The sequence below is a fragment of the Arabidopsis lyrata genome (assembly GCF_000004255.2).
Source record: "Arabidopsis lyrata subsp. lyrata unplaced genomic scaffold ARALYscaffold_1, whole genome shotgun sequence".
Classification (NCBI taxonomy): Eukaryota; Viridiplantae; Streptophyta; class Magnoliopsida; order Brassicales; family Brassicaceae; genus Arabidopsis; species Arabidopsis lyrata.
In genome coordinates, this window is record NW_003302555.1 from 11,723,040 (window position 1) to 11,741,973 (window position 18,934).

At 37.2% G+C, this 18,934-nt stretch overlaps 5 protein-coding genes and 1 pseudogene across 7 annotated transcripts; 1 reads left to right on the plus strand and 5 right to left on the minus strand.

Moving 5' to 3' along the window:
- The first annotated feature begins 352 nt into the window (after positions 1-352).
- LOC9326758 (anthranilate synthase beta subunit 1, chloroplastic) lies at positions 353-3,241 on the plus strand. 3 transcript variants are annotated; one of them, XM_021014219.1, is made up of 9 exons: positions 353-546; positions 979-1,137; positions 1,222-1,391; positions 2,039-2,109; positions 2,197-2,234; positions 2,317-2,427; positions 2,543-2,642; positions 2,739-2,874; positions 2,949-3,241. In XM_021014219.1, the coding sequence occupies exons 2-9, from the start codon at positions 1,035-1,037 to the stop codon at positions 3,051-3,053; spliced, it is 834 nt and encodes a 277-aa protein (XP_020869878.1). In that variant the 5' UTR covers positions 353-546; positions 979-1,034; the 3' UTR covers positions 3,054-3,241. The 3 variants fall into 3 exon arrangements, with proteins under 3 accessions (XP_020869878.1, XP_020869880.1, XP_020869879.1); XM_021014221.1 differs by having other exon boundaries at positions 1,011-1,137; XM_021014220.1 differs by having other exon boundaries at positions 1,016-1,137.
- An 83-nt stretch (positions 3,242-3,324) lies between these two features.
- Positions 3,325-5,023, minus strand: LOC9326759 (F-box/kelch-repeat protein At1g24800). The gene has a single exon (XM_002893386.2). The coding sequence runs from the start codon at positions 4,959-4,961 to the stop codon at positions 3,717-3,719; it is 1,245 nt and encodes a 414-aa protein (XP_002893432.1). The 5' UTR covers positions 4,962-5,023; the 3' UTR covers positions 3,325-3,716.
- A 397-nt stretch (positions 5,024-5,420) lies between these two features.
- LOC110224607 (F-box/kelch-repeat protein At1g24800-like) lies at positions 5,421-7,340 on the minus strand. The gene is given in 2 exon segments (XM_021010921.1): positions 5,421-6,672; positions 6,674-7,340. Coding segments are annotated over 2 exon segments (1,266 nt in total). The 5' UTR covers positions 7,297-7,340; the 3' UTR covers positions 5,421-6,029.
- A 774-nt stretch (positions 7,341-8,114) lies between these two features.
- On the minus strand, positions 8,115-10,224 carry LOC110225061 (annotated as a pseudogene).
- A 1,072-nt stretch (positions 10,225-11,296) lies between these two features.
- On the minus strand, positions 11,297-13,226 carry LOC9329494 (probable UDP-3-O-acyl-N-acetylglucosamine deacetylase 2). The gene is made up of 7 exons (XM_021010429.1): positions 13,025-13,226; positions 12,620-12,928; positions 12,218-12,424; positions 12,007-12,108; positions 11,852-11,916; positions 11,643-11,787; positions 11,297-11,559 (listed from the first exon to the last, which is right to left on the minus strand). Exons 1-7 carry the CDS (start codon positions 13,124-13,126, stop codon positions 11,509-11,511), a joined length of 981 nt encoding a protein of 326 aa, XP_020866088.1. The 5' UTR covers positions 13,127-13,226; the 3' UTR covers positions 11,297-11,508.
- Positions 13,227-15,949: 2,723 nt separating this feature from the next.
- LOC110224684 (probable F-box protein At5g47300) lies at positions 15,950-17,085 on the minus strand. Its single transcript, XM_021011236.1, is given in 3 exon segments — positions 15,950-16,327; positions 16,329-16,460; positions 16,462-17,085. Coding segments are annotated over 3 exon segments (1,134 nt in total).
- Positions 17,086-18,934: the final 1,849 nt, after the last annotated feature.

Below are 18,934 nucleotides of genomic sequence, written 5' to 3' on the forward strand. Positions count from 1 at the left end.
GAAAATTAATTTCCTAATTTTGTTCATATATTTAACCAAACTATCTAGAGATTTAGGTTAGGTACGTGTACAATAGTCCTGCGAATGGACTAATTCCAAACCCCATTTTAGATAACTATGACCCTGACCTAAAGCCCATGAAGCAAGGGCTTTAGGCGCGAAAGTTTATAAGTGTTTTGGGGGAATTATAGCCAGTTATGTTCCTTTGGTATAGTGGGTTTTACTTTTTAGTTTTTAGTCTCTTCTTGTAAGTTGTAACGGGTTCAAAACCCAGCCCACGTTTTTTGTTTAAAGTTCAAACGATTTCTTTTCCTATTTTTCCTAATCTAAATTCCATATATTGTATATCTAAATTCCAAAAATACTCAGATTTTATCTTTGACCTAAAAAACTCAAAGAAACCCAACTTTCGTTATTTGACAGTTCCTCTTCTTCTTCCAATCTTCGCCGGAACCCCATTGATCTCCGCCGAAACACCATCAATCGCCACCAGAATCTTCTATATCGTCAATCTCTGCCGTTTCTCTTTCTTCCCTTGTTCCCCATGTATGTTTTCTTTTTCCTCCTAAAGTCCTACTTCTTCTCTGTTTTTTTTTAAAAAAAATTCTAACATCTAAACATAAAACTTAACATAGGATGTTTCTGTATCTCCGTTCTTTCCTTTATTGATGTTTCTGTACAATTTCATAAAAACAAGTCAAACTTTCGGTTATATTTTAATTTTACATAGTTTTTAATTATACTTTGATTGGAAAAAAAATTTAGTTATGAATAAGGGGCACCATTTTCTTGATGTGCTTTAGGCGTCATCCGCCCGCCTTCGGGCCGGCCCTGATATTGACTTTGACTTTGACTTAGCAAAAAGATTTTTAATCAAATTAGTTAATTAATTACTCACCTACTGATTAAGCACGTGGTTCATGTTCCACAAAAACGCACCGTTTCACCTGTCAAATTTCCCAATCCCTCCTCTCTCAGAGGTTTTTTAAACTCCTCTCTCTTCGAATCAGAGAAGAATCTTTGCTTCTCCGACAATGGCGGCTACTACACTGTACAAGTCTTGTCTTCTTCAACCCAAGTCTCGCTCCACCACTCGGCTAAACCTTTCTCTCGTTAACCCTCTTACGAATCCGACAAGTAAGTCTTCGGTTTCGGGATAGAGGCGTTTATTCGAATCAAAAGTTTTGATTTTTATCTGTTTTTGTTTCCTCTGTGATATAGGAGTTTCGGTTTTGGGGAAGAGTCGTAGAGATGTCTTTGCTAAAGCTTCTATTGAAATGGCGGATTCGAATTCGATACCTTCCGTTGTTGTCAATTCCTCTAAGCAGAATGGTTATGGTCCTATCATCGTGATTGATAATTACGACAGCTTCACTTACAATCTCTGCCAGGTTTCATTTCGAACACAATCTCCAATCTTCACTACGCTTGTTAGATTTTTGAATCTGTTTGGTATAAAAGCATCTGAATTTGCAAGTCCTTGAATTTGTTAGTGTATGCATTGTGATTGAATGTTAGAATCTCATTAGTTCACAATCCAATCTAGTTTCGACATGCTAATAATTAATACTATATAATGTAGATTCTCTATTGTTATGTGATCAGAGACATTATGTCATCGATTCTTATTGTCGAAAGCTCCTCTTTGTTTGTATGTCGTTGTAAGGAGTAATTTTTGATCCAGCAACCTAATACATTATTTCTTTGCTGCCTAAAGTCTGGTCTTTTAAGAAGAATCTTTAATCATGTTCAAAGTTTGAATTGGTGATTTTGTGAGTTGCGATTTTGTGAGTTGCTATTTTTGACTTTAGATTGGTTATTCGTTGTTGAAATATCTTGCTTTCTCATGAGATTTTGGCTGCTCTGAATATCTCACATAACACACATAGATCCCAAATATACAATTTGATCATGTCTTACTTCTAGTTCTCCACGCATAATCGTGTGAAGTGCATACTATTTATCATGATCGTTCTCTTGATATGGTTTCTTCTGCTTTAGTATAAACAAAATTTTGAATTATTATCTATTTCTACAGTATATGGGAGAGCTAGGATGCCATTTTGAAGTTTACCGCAATGATGAACTTACAGTAGAGGAGCTGAAAAAGTAAGCGGAAATTATATGCATTCTGTTTAAACGTAATCTGGCTAATCAATTGGTGTTGATTCCTTTATTATGCTCTCCCTCTTGCAGTAAAAATCCAAGAGGAGTGTTGATTTCTCCTGGACCTGGTAAATATTTTGGCCTCTGAAATTTCTTCTATGATTATGTGGTGTATCTTGTGGTGGATAACACTTTTCTTGAATTTGATAGGTACCCCTCAAGACTCTGGGATTTCCTTGCAAACTGTTTTGGAACTCGGACCACGTGTTCCTTTATTTGGAGTATGCATGGGTTTGCAGTGTATAGGAGAAGCATTTGGAGGTTAGTTGCATATAAAGAAGACATCTTATTTTCCCATATCAGTGTTCTATCATGGTTTTGTTCTTTATGTTATGTATCCACAACTTAAATGCAATATTGTTTGAACTTTTATTAGGAAAGATTGTGCGGTCACCATTTGGTGTTATGCATGGGAAAAGCTCAATGGTTTACTATGATGAGAAAGGAGAAGAAGGCTTGTTCTCTGGGTTATCCAAGTATGAATCAGATTTTTCTGTGTTGTATTATATAGTTAAATATAAGTCTGTAAATTTTTAATAATAAAACAAATCTTTTTGGCCTGTTGTTTTCAGCCCTTTCCTTGTAGGTAGATATCACAGCCTCGTGATCGAAAAAGATTCATTTCCTAGTGATGAACTCGAGGTTACAGCATGGACAGAAGATGGTCTGGTTATGGCTGCCCGTCACAGGAAGTATAAGCATATACAGGTAAAATCCACTCAAGTGTTTTCATGTATCTTATTGCCTCCATTCAATGAAAGTCTTGTAAAAATTGTTTACAGGGAGTTCAATTTCATCCGGAGAGTATTATAACAACCGAAGGCAAGACAATTGTCCGCAATTTCATCAAACTCGTAGAGAAAAAGGAATCTGAGAAGCTGACATAGACTAGCCTGAATGAGAAATTCAGCTGTGTTTGATTAGTACCTCCCTGTAATAATGTTTGCCAATGCAAAATGTCTTCTTCACATTGTTTCTATCATAAATATTCAATTCGTTCCACCACTTTTAACTTAATTTGTGAAATTTGGAAAACGGATAACTATATTGATTTACAGATGCCTAGCGACAAAAATGGCAGAGGGCCTTTCAGCTTTTATTTGGTTCCTACCTAAGAAGCTACCCGGAATGTGGAATGTCTGGTATCTGAAAAGGCTAGATAGTATTCATAGTGGTGTTGGAAACATAACATACCATGAGATGAGATCAGATATCACTTTCTTATTGTCATACAGACATTTCTCTATTGTTTACTCCATAATTGGTCAAACAGTAACCATGTCATGCAATTCACGGTTGTGGTGTATATAGTTATCTTGCAAGTGAACAAGTGAGTAGAACAATCGGTTGATAAATTGACTCGCAAATGACGACAATGCAAGAAACAAATAAGGTACTTAACAATCTCATGGACGAAAAGAAAGAAAATTAAACCATGACAAGAGTAAGTCTGACAAGAGCAACTAAAAGAGGAGAAAGATACATGAAAAAGCCGAATGGAAATGTAACTGAGAATTGACTAGCAGTCTTGAGAAATGCAAGAAGCAAAACTAAACATCTCTTTCTTTCCTTTTGCGCGGTTGTTTGAGCTGCACCAAACTTGGATAATAAGCAGAAGAGCACACAAGCGGGGGACAATATCTAGTCAGCATACGCCCGGTTATGGGACAAGGTTCCCCGACATCGGGAGCTACTCCAAGACTCAGAGGTTTAAAGTATCCGTCTTGTCCACTGATAAAAGCCGTGTGGCAACGAGCGGTCTCAGTTGGTAGGTATCCGTCTAGATCGAACACCACAGCGACTTTCTCTTCCTCGTCAATGAAGAAACTCGCAGCCATACATTTGTCAAAGCGAACACCACTGAGTGTGAATGGTCTCATATCCACTGTCAAAAACTTGCTCCAGGACACAGAGTTGGGCTCGATCCCAGTTGTAACCCAAAACTCAACTGTGCTAAACCGATCTTCACTAAGACCCTCATTTTGATATAGCACCGCGAGCTGCTCGTCTCTAACACAAGAGAGGGTCACAGCCTCGTCGATACAAGAGTGAAACGGAAGAGGAAGGCGCCGACCAAACGTCTCTGATGTGAAATCAAAACAAAGTAAGAAATCTTCCCTATCTGTTACCTCTCCATTTTCATCAGCTTCTAGATTCAATATGTTCTCACAAGCAAAAAAGTAGCAATTTCCCTTCACAGACACGCCTCCGCCGCCGCCGAGTGCCCAAGGATCTATCTCCCAGTCGCGAGTGACTTCGAGAACCCTCCATGAATTAGAGCTAAAGTCATAGATTTCGTACCTGGGAACGCGAGTTATCTCCACAAACCTCAAGATTTTGTGGTGACAGTTGATCTTGTCATATCCGAGAGCATACCTGTCTAGTATGTTGAAATCTGTTCTTGGTCTGACCCACTTTGTTTGCCCCAAATAAGGGTTCCAAACCACGAGCCTAGAGTGGTCCTTAACGACGCATAACAATAAGCCGTTGCAATGAAAGACTTTAGATATCTCGACTTGATTAAGCAAATCTACTTGCTTTATAGATAGATCAACCAAGTCTTTTTCGTTTTCCTTGTCCTTGCTGCGGCGGAGAAGGAATCTAATTGAACAAACCTTTGAATCCATCGTCATGAACCCTAAAAACTGCTGCCTTGCCGCTGACGCTTCACCCAAAATCAATTCTTTGGTTAAAGTCTTCCATAATTTGCAAGTGGATCTCACCGCTCTCAGAGATGTTATAGGAATCTTGGTGAGGATCTTCTCCCCTACCAGCTTCGGTGGAAGATCGCACATACTCGTCCTCTTCACTCTTCTTCCACCTTTTTTTTTTCGGCTCTCGTCATTTTTCCAACTTTTCGACAGAAGCTGCGTAGTAGAATTAATTAGGGTTTTGTCTTTGATAATCATTATGATATATATTGTTATGTTCCGTATTCAAAAAAGAAATACTCTATTCGTTTGTGGAATATATATTCAATTTAAGAAAATCAAATTCTTTCCATTTTTCCTTGGCATCAATACTTAACTTTCTTTGATTCAATTTGTTATCTTCATGTAAAAAGTTAATCTAAAAACAGAGCAACATTACTACGTTTTTTCAAAGAAACCAATGTAAACAGCTCTCAACAAATGTTTAGTTCCTCCCTACCAAAAAAAAAAAAAATGTTTAGTTCCAATTGCACAAACGAATCCAAGTACATCTGTTATTGTCCTACCTTATATACTAGGGCATTTGAAACTATACAAGTTTGAAAAATCGTCCATTATCTGGCCGCTATATAGATAGAGTAACTCACCCTCACAGATGAGAACCTAAAGGTTGGGATTGTATGGCGAGATAAGGAGGAAGCTCCTCTTCCATGGAACAAGGTAACTTTGATGCCAAATTCATTGCTGCAAAAAGGCTGATAGCTGTTTGCATAATGGTGTTGGAAACATAACATTACATGAGATAAGATCTAGTCAGAGATCACATCCGTATTATCATACTGGCGGCTTTCCTTTAAGTAAAGCAGAAACAGACAACTTATATTGTTTACTGCATATTTTGGTCTAAACTTAAAATCATGGCATGCTTAATTTGCTTGAGGATGGTGCAATTCCCAGCTATGGTATATATAGTTATCTTGCATGTGAACAAGTAACTAGAACAATTACTTGATAAATTGACTGCAGACGAGGACAATGCAAGAAACAAATAAGGCACTTAACATCTCATTGACGAAAAGAAAGAAACTTAAACCATGACAAGAGTAAGTCTGACAAGAGTAACTAAAAAGGTAGAAAGATACATGAAAAAATGCCGCAATGGAAATGAAACTGAGAATTGACTAGCAGTCTTGAGAACTGCAAGAAACAAAACTAAACATCTCTTTCTTTCCTTTTGCGCGGTTGGTTGACTTGCACTAAACTCGGAAGATAAGAAGAAGAGCAGACAAGCGGGGGACGATATGTAGTTGGAATATGCCCGGTTCTGGGACAAGGTTTCCCGACATTGGGAGCTACTCCAAGAGTCACAGGTTTAAAGAATCCATCCTTTCCACTGATAAAAGCTGTGTGGTAACGAGCGCTCTCGGTGCGTAGGTATCCGTCTAGATCGAAAACCGCAGCGACTTTCTCTTCCTCGTCAATGAAGAAGGTGGCACCCATATAATTGTCAAACAGAACACCAGCGAGTGCGATTGGTCTCATATCCACTATTAAAAACTTGCTCCAGGACACAGAGTTGGGCTCAATACTAGTAGTAACCCAAAACTCAACTGTGGTAAACCGATCATCACTGTGAAGACCCTCATTATGATATAGCACCGCGAGCTGCTGGTCTCTAACATTAGAGAGGGTCACAGTCGCGTCGATAGTAGAGTGAAACGGAAGAGGCAGACGCAGACCAAATGTCTCTGTTGTAAAATCAAAACAGAGTAAGAAATCTTCAAGATCGGTTATCTCGCCATCTTCATCAGTTTCAACACTGTGACTATCCTCATGCGCAAAAAAGTAGGTATTTGAGGCGATGATTAGGGTCCATTTCCCCGGTGGGAGTGACCTCGAGAACCCTCCATGAATTAGAGCGCAGGTCGTAGATTTCGTACCTGGAAACGGAAACGTTTCTTGTTTGCACCATCCTCAATATTTTGTGGTTACGGTTGATGTCGTATCCAAGAGCATAGCTGTCTCCTATGTTGGATTCTGTTCTGGGTCTGATCCATCTTGTTTGCCCCAAATAAGGGTTCCAAACCACGACCCTCGAGTTGTCCTTAGCCACGCATAACAACAAGCCGTCGCAGTGATACACTTTAGATATCTCGACTTGATTAAGCAAATCTACCTGCTTTATAGATAGATCAATCAAGTCTTCCTTGTCCTTGTTGCGGCAGAGATGGAATCTAATTGAACAAACCTTTGAATCCATCGTCATGAACCCTAAAAACTGCTGCCTTGCCGCTGACGCTTTACCCAAAACCCAATCTTTGGTTAAAGTCTTCCATAATTTGCAAGTGGATCTCACCGCTCTCAGAGATGTTATGGGAATCTTGGTGAGGATCTTCTCCCCTACCAGCTTCGGTGGAAGATCGCACATACTCGTTCTCTTCATTCTTCTTCCAACTTTTTTTTTTCCGGCTCTCGTCATTTTTCCAACTTTTGACGGAACAAGCTGCGCAATAGAACTTAGGTTTTTTGTCTTCTTGTTTTTGACAAATATGATATGATATGTTTCGTATACAAAAAAGAAATACATACTCTATTCCTTTCTCTTATGTGGAAAATTTACTCAAGTTAAGAAAATCATATTCTTTCATTTTTGTTTAGCATCTAGAATGCAACCATTTACCAAAAAAAAAACAGAGCAACATAAGCATATTTATGAATTAGTGTTTTGCATGCCCAAAACATTACAAGGTTTTCAAAGAAACCAAATGTAACCAGCTCTCAAAAAATGTCTAGTTCCAACTACACAAACGAATTCAAGTACATCTGTTGTTTTATGTCCTACCTTACTCAGGCATCTGAAACTATACAAGTTCGAATAATCGTCCATTTTCTGGCCTGCTATAATAGAGTAACTCACCATCACAGATCAGAACCTTAAGGTTGGGATTGTATGGCGAGATAAGGAGGAAGCTCCTCTTCCATGGAACAAGGTAACTTTGATGCCAAATTCACTGCTGCAAGCGTCCAGAATCTGTATATCTAACCATATCACCTGCGCATAAATAACGTTACAAGTCTCTTCAGAACCAGACACACCTCTAAATATAATGACCATTGTTGGTCTTTTGAATTTGTTCTCCGAACCACTCGATTAATAACAATTTCCTTATCACAGTTTTAAAAAGAGGCACCACTTGCAGTCTATCATAACAGAAATAAAACAGCATACCAATAACTTATGTCATCAACCTCCAAAAGAGGTAATCAGTATAAATGAAAGCGGTTCCTAACTAAGCAGGAACCCGGAACGTGTCTACTACTACTTTCACTTCATGACCAACCTGAAAAGTCTCCAGAGTATTCATAATGGGGTTAGAAACATAACATACATACGTGAGATAACATCAGAGATCACTTTCGTTTCCTTTAAGTACACGCAGAAACAAACGCTTATTGTTTACTCCATATTTTTGGTCTTAATTCAGTAAGATAAGTTGCAAAAAACTAATTAGAAACACGAGTTTTTGTTTTTCTCAGTCAGGCCTAACACAAAAAGAAACCACACAGTGAGTGCTAGCTGACCTCAAAACATAATTCATCAAGGTGGTTACAAAGTTGTGATATTGAAGAAGCTATAGAAAATGAATAACGAGTAGGTGAAGAAGATACATGAAACTCTTTCATATTTTTGAGGATGCTAAATCCGGCTCTTTATATGAGAAAAGGATCAGCACCTTTTCCTGTACTTAAATGACACACATGTAGTACAATTCTTTTACTTGCGGATGTGGTACATATAGTTATCTTGCAAGTGACCAAAGTGACTAGAACAATCGTTTACAAGAAACAAATAAGGCACTTAACCATCTCATGGACGAAAGAAAGAAAATTAAAACATGACAAGAATAAGTTTGACAATAGCAATGAAAAAGGGTAGAAAGATACATGAAAAAACCCGAAATCCTCTACTTTATTAGCTGATAGATAGAAACGAAACTGAGAGCTGATCTGAAAACAAGCAGTCTGAGAAATGCAAGAAACAAAAACTAAACATCTCTTTCTTTCCTTTTGCGAGGTTACCTGAGTTGCACCAAACTTGGAAGATAAGCAGAAGAGCACACAAGTGGGGGGCAATAAATCTCTGGGACATACCCGGAACAAGGAGGTTCAAAAGGGACTTTGGGAGCTACTCCGAGACTCACAGATTTGAAGTATCCGTCTTCTCCAATGATAAAAGCTGTGTGGTAACGAACTGTCTTGATCCCGGTGGATAGGTATCCGTCTATGTCGAACACCACAGCGACATTCTCTTCTTCGTCAATGAAGAAGGTCCCACCCGTATAATGGTCAAACCGAACACCAGTGAGTGCGAATGGTCTCATTTCCACATTCAAAAACTTGCTCCAGGACACAGAGTTGGGCTCAATCCTAGTTGTAACCCAAATCTGAAGTATGTTACATGAATTGTCATTCATTCCCTCCTGCTGATATAGCACCGCGAGCTGCTCTTCCCTAACACATGAGAGGGTCACAGTGTCTTCGATACTAGAGTGAAACGGAAGAGGCAGACGCGGTCCAAATCTCTCTCTTGTAAAATCAAAACAGAGCAAGAAATCTTTAATCTCATAGCCATCTATCCACAAGTCTCCATCTATGACCTCTCCACCAGAAAAGCCAGGTCCTGTTGTCTCATGAGCAAAAAAGTAGGTATTTCCCTTCAAAGACACACCGCCTTGATGAGGCTGTATTTCCAAGTCGGGAGTGACCTCAAGAACCCTCCATGAATAAGAGATATAGTCGTAGATTTCGTACTCAGGATCGTCTTTTCCGAAATAATCCAAAAACCTCAAGATCTTGAGGTTACGGACTTACGGTTGATGTCGTATCCGAGAGCATAGCTGTCTCGCCAGTGAAATTTTTTTATGGGGCTTATGATCCACCTATTTTGCGCCAAATAAGGGTTCCAAACCACGAGCCTAAAGTTGTCCTTAGCGACGCATAACAATAAGCCGTCGCAGTGATACACTTTAGACATCTCGATTTGATTAAGCCAATCTACCTGCTTTATAGATATATCAACCAAGTCTTCGTCTTCCTTGTCCTTGCTGCGGCAGAGATGGGATCTAATTGAACAGACCTTTGAATCCATCGTCATGAACCCTAAAAACTGATGCCTTGCCGCTGACGCTTTACCCAAAACCCACTCTTTGGTTAAAGCGTTCCATAATTTGCAAGTGGATCTCACCGCTCTCAGAGATGTTATGGGAATCTTGGTGAGGATCTTCTCCCCTACAAATTTCGGTGGAAGATCGCACATACTCGTCCCCTTCATTCTTCTTCCAACTTTGTTTTTGCCGTCTCTCGTCATTTTTCCAACTTTTGACAGAAGCTGAACAATAGAAAATAGGGTTTTTGTCTTTTTTTTTTTTTTTTTTTGTCGACAACTGATTTCATTAAAACCAGAGACAGTTTACATGGTGGAGGAAGGGTTTTTGTCTTCTTGTTTTTGACAATTTTTTTTTTTGGTAGGATCTTGTTTTTGACAATTATGATATACATTAGTTTCCATATGGAAAAAGATATACGCTATTCCTTTTTCTTAAGTGGAAAATATATTCAATTTAAGAAAATCAAATTCTTTCCAGTTTTGGTTAGCATCTAGATTTCAATGAGCTTTGTTTGATACAATATCATCTTCATGTAACAGTTTATCTTAAAACAGAGCAACTAAACATTACCGTACTTATGAATTAGTGTTTTGCAAATCAATACTTTACTATGTCTTCAAAGAAACCAATGTAACCAGCTCTAAAAGAATGTTTAGTTCCAATTGCACAAACGAATCCAAGTACATCTGTTATATGCCCTGTATTGAAACTTTGGTAAAATGTGTAGTTTCCAATTCTACTCAGGCATTTGAAACTACCTAAAATAATTTAATGTTCATAGAAAAGACAAGGCAATAAACTGAAATTTACACTGGAAAACAATGATCAAATAACCTTCAGCAATTTCTTGCACAGCTGCCATTTTATATAATCTTTTGCTATCTCTGTTACTGCTATTGCTGCTGAAGTTTCCCTCATCACATTGGACAAATTCTCCAACTGATGCATCACATGACGCTGTCCACTTGATATGGTCGATTAGAAAGCAATGTAATAAAATCCAAATTCATTAAATGAGACATGCGTACCTCTTCCATTAATGAGGGATAGGAAAATGATGATGAATGGGGCATTATGGAATTTGTCAATCAGCCATTTTCCTGACTAGAGCTAACCCAATGTAGACTTCAGCTTCGCATGTCATGCTCTGCTGTGTTGGAGAGTTTTTGTTGCAGCTCAACATTGAATTTAGCTCTTTGATACATCTTATTAACTCATCAATCCTCTCATTTAGAGATTATATTTGTTAAGGGTTTCGTTTAGTCTCGGTTATGTTCAGTTGGTTCAGTAAAACTACAATTGAAGTACAACTAAAGTCAATTCAATTGTTTTTTTTCGAAACAGTTGGTTCTGTTAAAACGAGTAATACCTAAAATAGTTTAATGTTCAACAATTAATGTATTCAGAGTAATGAAATTCGATTGAGCTATTTTGGTTCGATCTTTAGATTACGAAACCAGAAAAAGAAACACAGGAAGAATCAAAACTTTGGCGGAATATGGTTGACAACGAGCACATACTCTTCAGTCGATGGTAAGATGACGTGCTAAGTCAGTGTGCAGTGCATGACCCGCCTGCATGTTAAAGAGAATACTATTAGGAAACTATTTTCTCTTTAGATGTCGAGAAAACTATAAGATGTGAAGCTAGTATCTACCTTAAATGCGATTATGTGAGCCACGGGGAGTCCTCCATTTCCGCCTCGTGCTACAAGGGAGAGGTCACCGATTAGGTCAAGGATCTTATGGCGACATGCTTCATTTTCAAACCGCAGAGGAGGATTCATCCATCCATGCTCGGTGCTGCATTAGAGACAGTTTCAGTTGTATATTCTGTCACTTGTCATCAAAATGCAAGATTATTTACCTACAAACAATGGCATTATCCAGAGAACCTCCTTTAATGAGCCCTGCTTCACGCATGCGCTCCACCTGCAAACAAAACCCTCAGACACAGAAGGTTGAAGAAGGAACACCAGTTTACTGATTCTAAAGCTCCTAAGCAATAACAATTGAACTAACCTCTTCATACACACAGAAGGTTCTTGATGGTGCAATATCCTTTGCAAAGGAAGACTCATGGATAGGTCTCCAAGAAAACCATTGGCAGCCTATAGCAGGCACCTGTAAAGCTCATCATCATAAACAACAGACCGAATCAATAACGGTCTATGCAAAAGCAGAAAAAGAAGTTTGTGTTCTTATGTATTCTCAAAATGCCATTAGACTGAACCTGTGGGAAGTCGATACCACAAGTGATCCGAGTCTCTACAGCTGGATATGCAGCGACAAAAGAATCGTTCTTGCAAACGTACACATGCTTGTTCACATGTGAGACCATCTTCTCCACACTTTCACCAACATGGTTTTGAGCCACCTTTAAGCCAACTCCTTCTATTGCATCGACCCATTCTTTAGCTGATCCATCAAAAATAGGGACCTGTCACTTGGTTAGTATTGCCTACAGGCCCTACACTCATCTCCTCCAATGTACCAAGTCTCTAAAACTAAGAGCTACACTACACAGCAAGATGTTGACAATCTCTAGCATACAAATCCAATCAAAATCGACAATAGGAGACATTTGTTCAACCAATGATTTACTCAAAAATGTAGATGCATTCAGGTGACAAACCTCGACTTCTCGATCATATGAACTTTCGCTTGCGATTTGAATCCTGCAATTATCAACTCCTTTCGCCTCAAGAGCTGATAACAAATGCTCAACGGTTCGGATTTTGAGCTCATCTTTCAACAGTGTAGTGCAAAGAGGCGATTCCTGAGCAAATTCAATCGACGCAGGGATGAATCTGGACCGAAACTCGAAGTATCTACCAGCTCCGGCGATCTCCGGAATTAGCTTCACCGTCGAGAACTTACCGGAATGCAGAGATTTTCCTTTCACTTCCACAGATCCCGCGAGAGTTTGCTGTAATCGTCCACTCTATAGGATTGAACCCCAAGAAAAAAAGAAACTCACAATGATTCCAATGGATAATAAAGGCGTATATACATGAAAGCGTGCACGAGAGAGGTTTACTGTATTCAAGGAGATTGTCGGCGACGATGCGGCGGAGGAGTATCGGATCCAAGTAACAAGAGACGACGGCTTTGTGGCTTTGACGGTGACGGAGAGTCTCATTGATTCAGCGTCCAATTAATTATTAACCTAACGGGATTATTGATTTTTAGTAAACTAGATAAGTATGAGTTAAATACTTCTAAACCGGGATTAATAAGTATGACTCAGCTTCTAAACCGGGATCAAGAAACATATAAAGATATTACTTAATTATCTGACGGACCATTTTTTCGTTTTAGAAAATTCTCACTGATAGTATGTTGACGTTGATTTGTTCGCTGAACCATGTCGATGGTGCAATAGTCAATTGAATAAAGAGATCAAGTGACAGACAAGAGAAAATGCAAGTAACAAATCAAATCATCTCTGTCTTTTGTGCACGTGGCTCGTTCGTTTGTGTGATGACAAAATTAAAGATTTTATTTGGAGGTTAATCACAAAAGAATAGGTCTTAGTAAAGAAATTTGAAAAACCCAATGTCATTTCCAAGTGAATATATATGAATATGTATTTGGAGGTAAATCACAAGTAAAAAAAAAACTTGTAAACTACTATAAATTAATACTAGACATATTAATAACCACGCTAAATTAATAAATTTTATAGGTCTATAGTCGGTACATTATAAAAATTAATCTAATTCGATAAGATAATAAGATAATAATTTTTTTTCAAATCCCTATATAAAACTATGGTTCCAATAATATTATAAATTAATAATCATCTAAATTTGCATATATAATTTTTAACTTTTTAGATATGCATAACTTTCATAAAAATACCTAAACTTTTCTGTAAGTCTTCAAATTTTGAATATGCATATTTTTGTGTTAATAGTCGTATAGGTATTTCAAATACAACAATGAACATCACTATTTATAAATTTGAATATATATATATATATATATATATTGATTATATATGTGAATTCTATAATCTTTGTTATTCATGGTCAAAAAAAAATTATTTTCTCTTCTAAATATTAAATGTTTAAGTCTAAACCTAAAAAATTTATAACATCCATACATTAATTTTATTTAGATCACAATGTTTGAACTTTGAACACATATTTTTTTTGTTTTATATTGCTACAACTCGTGGATCCACAATTTACGTCTTTAAGCTTGAAAAATCCGGAGAAGTACGAATTCCGTCCAAAGGAGTTGCTTAAACAGGTTAGCGACGACTATTTTTACTCATCCTCTTCATCAAAATGTGTAAACAAAACAAAAACAAACAAAAAAAATTGATTGGACAATATTGTGATTCCATTGGTGAACTTTGAATATTGTTCGTAAATATGTTAATCTCGCAAGAAAAGACTCAAAAACATATTCTCCGGTGCCATAGCTAGTGATAGACGGTCATAACAAACAAGTCAAGTCCTCCTCCTAAAGTGAATTCTCTTTCATAATAATTTATTTGTCTCTCTACTAAACAGAATAAGTGCTGTTTTTTTTGCTTCTATTCAAAGAAGGAGAAAATATGCTTAAGATAATAGACCGTCCTGATCCAACAATATTCAGTTTCTTAGTGCAAGAAAAATAATTTGGGGCATTTTACTAAAACTTATGTTTTTGTGGGGTTTTCATCAATTAGATGCTATAATTTTTAATGTTTTAGGCTCTAATTCATACTAAAATTTGTTTTGGAGTTTTATTTTAAAAATATTTAAAATTGGGCCATTTTGTCTAAGATTTTTTTATAAAAGGTTGATGAGTCTTAGGCCCAAGCACTTCTGCCCTACCCACTTAGGTCGGGCCTCATAATAGACTTCGATTGAAGAATCATTCAAGAGTCAAGGGAGTTGGGCACAAAATGTTAGAATATGCATAATTAGAATGAAGCAAGTAATAGAATTGAGAGATTGAAATGAAGAACATGAAAATTTAGAAAAGTGAAGATTGTGAGGATGATGAACAGTGACAAAATGTATGGAGAAGACTGAGAAAGATTTTATTTCTCTTCTCTTAACTTTTTTGTTTACAACAACACATATATATGTTAGGGTTATACCTAATCTGATTTCATTGTTTAGGGCCCACTTAAGCATAAGGCTGTCAAGACAACATTATCTACTTATGCATAAATTTGCCAATACAAGTCTGGTCAAGTCTGCATGAGATAGTCTTGATCAATACAAAAGTCGTAGTTGCTGCTTCCGAAACTATGGATTCTGAAGTTTCACTTGGTGAAATACCAGAGGAGTTCTTCGACCCAATTCAGGTATTTTCTGTCTAATTTGACTGAAAACTAAATCTTGTTTCAGGAGTCAGGACCATTCTCTAGTGCATGTTCTTGTTTGTTTATAATATTGCAGTACACACTAATGAGTGATCCAGTGATACTTCCAAGCTCAAAAACCAGAGTTGATCGAGCCATCATTCTACGTCATCTTCTTAGTGGCAATGTAAGCAGATCTAAGACGTTGGTGATTTTTAATTTCCTCTCTCTTATTGAAGACGATGGATTTGATCTGATCCTCTTGTTTCTGCTGCAGCACGATCCGTTTAACCGGGCAGCTTTGACAACGGATATGTTGATACCGGACATTGACTTGAAGGCGAGAATTGATGAGTTTGTGAAGTCGCATCAGTCTAGGAAACGGGCAAGGGGGGAAGATAGCAGCAAGTGAACTGTTATTCGATATATGATGTTATCTTAAAAAACTGAAAAACAAAGGAAGCAGAGTGTTGTTGTTTACATTTAGGGAACTCTAACAGTGAGCTTCTACAGTGACGAAGTGAAACCTCGGAAAAGTTATACAATGCAAGAGACAAACTCACATAAGCACTATGAAAAAAAAAAAAAAAACAGAGATAAATTTTCTCCGTTTAGCATATGATATTCCCGCTTGAATGTCCACCGCACCAAACACAATGATCATTCGTCTCTTTTTCTTTTGCCTGTGATACCTTGGTAGATTTGAGTCAAACTTGGAACATAATAAAACATGCATGACAAAGATGATCCGACTTCAAAATCCACTTGTTTCACTTTGTTGTCCTCTCCAAAAATGTGTTTCGTGGTTTTGCCTTGGTCTTTAAGGTTATCACAACAAACGACGACTTTCTTCTTCTCGTCGACCCAGAAACTTACGCCATCCCAAATACAAAGTCCAGGTTGCAAATACACAGCTAAGACCATGGTCCACGACACCACTTGGGTCTCACCAATCTTATTTGTCACCCATATCTCTGGTTTTGATTTAATTGCGCGTTGTGATAACATGGAAAGTTTCTCCTCTCTAACAATGGATAAGACTCAGAGTTGCAGAACAAGGATACTTATTCGGAAGACGTAGACGTTCAAATCTTTCTGTTGTATAATCAAAACTTATTAAGAATATGCCAAGCCGTTTCTCTTTTTCACCACTAACAATCCAGTAAGTCGATCTTTCCCTTCAAAGACACGCCCTCACCAATATACTCTAATTTGAAGTCGAAAGTGGCATCAATAATCCTCCATGAATTGGAGTTTATTTCATAAATTTGGAATTTGTGGTCATAGCCAAAACCCGTGTGTGCCAATATATTGTAGCTATTATCGTTGCATCTTTTATCTTGGTAGGATCCGAGAGAATAGTTGTCGTATAAGTCATAACAATTTTCTCGTTGAATCCACCTTGTTTGACCAGTACACGGGTTCCATACCACGAGCCTAGTATTGTCCTCCTTGGTGATGCAGACGCATAACAATAAGCCGTCGCAATGAGAGACTTTATGTATCTCGAATTCTTCATCTAGAGGATATTGAGGGTTTGTTAGGCTAAATTCAGCTGTGACCTTTACATGTGGAAGTCTATGGAGATCGACACTCATCGAGCGTACCCTAAGCCCCTTGGACATGTGAATCAGAAACTGCTTTGGGCCTTTATCCAAGTGCATTCTTGTGAATCTCCTATCCTTGAATAAACGGTTCCATCCTTTGCAAGTAGATCCTAACCGTTTCAAAGACATAGCTGGAACACGACAGAGTATTTCTTCTAACAGATGCTCTGGAAGTTCCAACATCATCATCGTTTTATTAATTGTCGGTTAGGGTTTTGGTATAGTATTTCATGTTTATATAGATCCCTGCTTACGCGACGAACAATTTAAGTTACTTTTATGGCAAGTCATAAGTCTTTAATTTGGTTCCTTTAAAAAGCGTCTTTCTTTTTTTCTTCAATCTTCAATACATGAAATGTGGAAGAAAGTGGAAATTGAAAGAGCCGAAAAAATGGAATATGCACATTATGACATATCACTATAAAATGTTTGATTTTTTTTTTTTTTGACATCATTGGATCGACAAGGTCCGATCCATAGCCAATCTCTACTACGCGGAGTAACGCGACTTAGTGAAGTCGAACTCCGGTAAGAAAGGCGGAGTCAAATGGACTTAACCACTTGACTAAAGGCACATCTCCTCACTATAAAATGTTTGATTTACTTAGTGAAAAGTGCAATATCTTAACTTAATAAATTTATCTTATACCATATGATTAATAAATAAAAAAAAATCGAAAATTCTCTGAAGCAAAGGATGTAACCTTTTGTTCGCTTTTGGTCTCTTTTCAGCAACACAATTGCAGCTCACATTCACATAGTGTTGATTTTTTTGTGTTTGGATTTCTGCAGAGTATAGAGAGGATGAGAGACATGAGACGAACAAAATCATCAAGTGTGAACACTGAAAGTCCATTAAAAAACTAAAAAGATTTACTTTTATTTTCCTTTAGGATTATGCTCCGTTTAATCAAATTGTTCGGCACAATAAGGTAGAAAATAAATGACAATCCTAATGGAACCCATAAAATTACGTTACAACCTTTTTTAACAAAAGTAAATATATATGCGTTGTGAAATAATGATAGGATAGGCATATATATATTAAGGAGTTGTATTAGGATCAAAGTCGCTAGACTCCACTCGCTTTGTCTGATTCTTCAAGGCATAGCAAAGAAGTGGCACATATTATCATCTATTCAAAATGCGTTCGTTCTTTTTGGATTTGGTAGACATTGAGATTCGCATGATACATTAGAACTTAAAACGAAACGTGGCTTTCCGCATAACTCTATATGAATCCAATGTCCACATATTACACTACAATTAACTAGTTAATGATAGCTGAAATTTATCACAACGTACCTAATTCCGATCGAGTTCTAAATCCAGTGTATTGATATTCTTTAGCAATAGTTTTGGAAAATATAAACTGAGTTTAGTGTAGTCGTTGTCTATGTTACTTTTGAATGTTAATAATAGTATAATACTCTAATGTATCTATATTTTATCGACAGGTCTCGTTGTAGTGGAAGCATGTGAGTACGGAATACTGATTAAATAAAATATCGGTTAAGTAAGATTGCAGAATTTCCGACTTGAGGAATATCTAATTGTATAAGCTGCTTAATGTGTACTTCTTGTATCTGGGAAAAAGGACAAAAAGTATTTTTCCTTCTGTAAATTTGAAGAAAAGTTTCAGACATTATCCTGTTTTTATACATTTGACAGGGCCGGCGCAGAGGGCAAGCCACCGAAGCCACCGATTAGGGTCTCAAAATTTGAGGGTCTTTTTACCTAAAAATTTGTTAAGTTTTCTTATATACAATAATTTTTGTAGGGCCTTTTAAAAATATTGTAGGCCTTTAGAACATTCTGTTTAATGGTAAAAATCTAATTTAAAAGAATTTTTTTTATGGACTTTAATATTGCTTAGGGCACTCAAATTTAGCGGGCCGGCACTGATTCGAACTATCCACCCATATAACTTGCATTTAACCACTTTGCTAAAATAACTTAAAACATTTTTTTTTGTTAAAGAACTGAAACAATGTCTAAATTCTACATATAATTTTATATGGGTTGAACAAATGTGTTA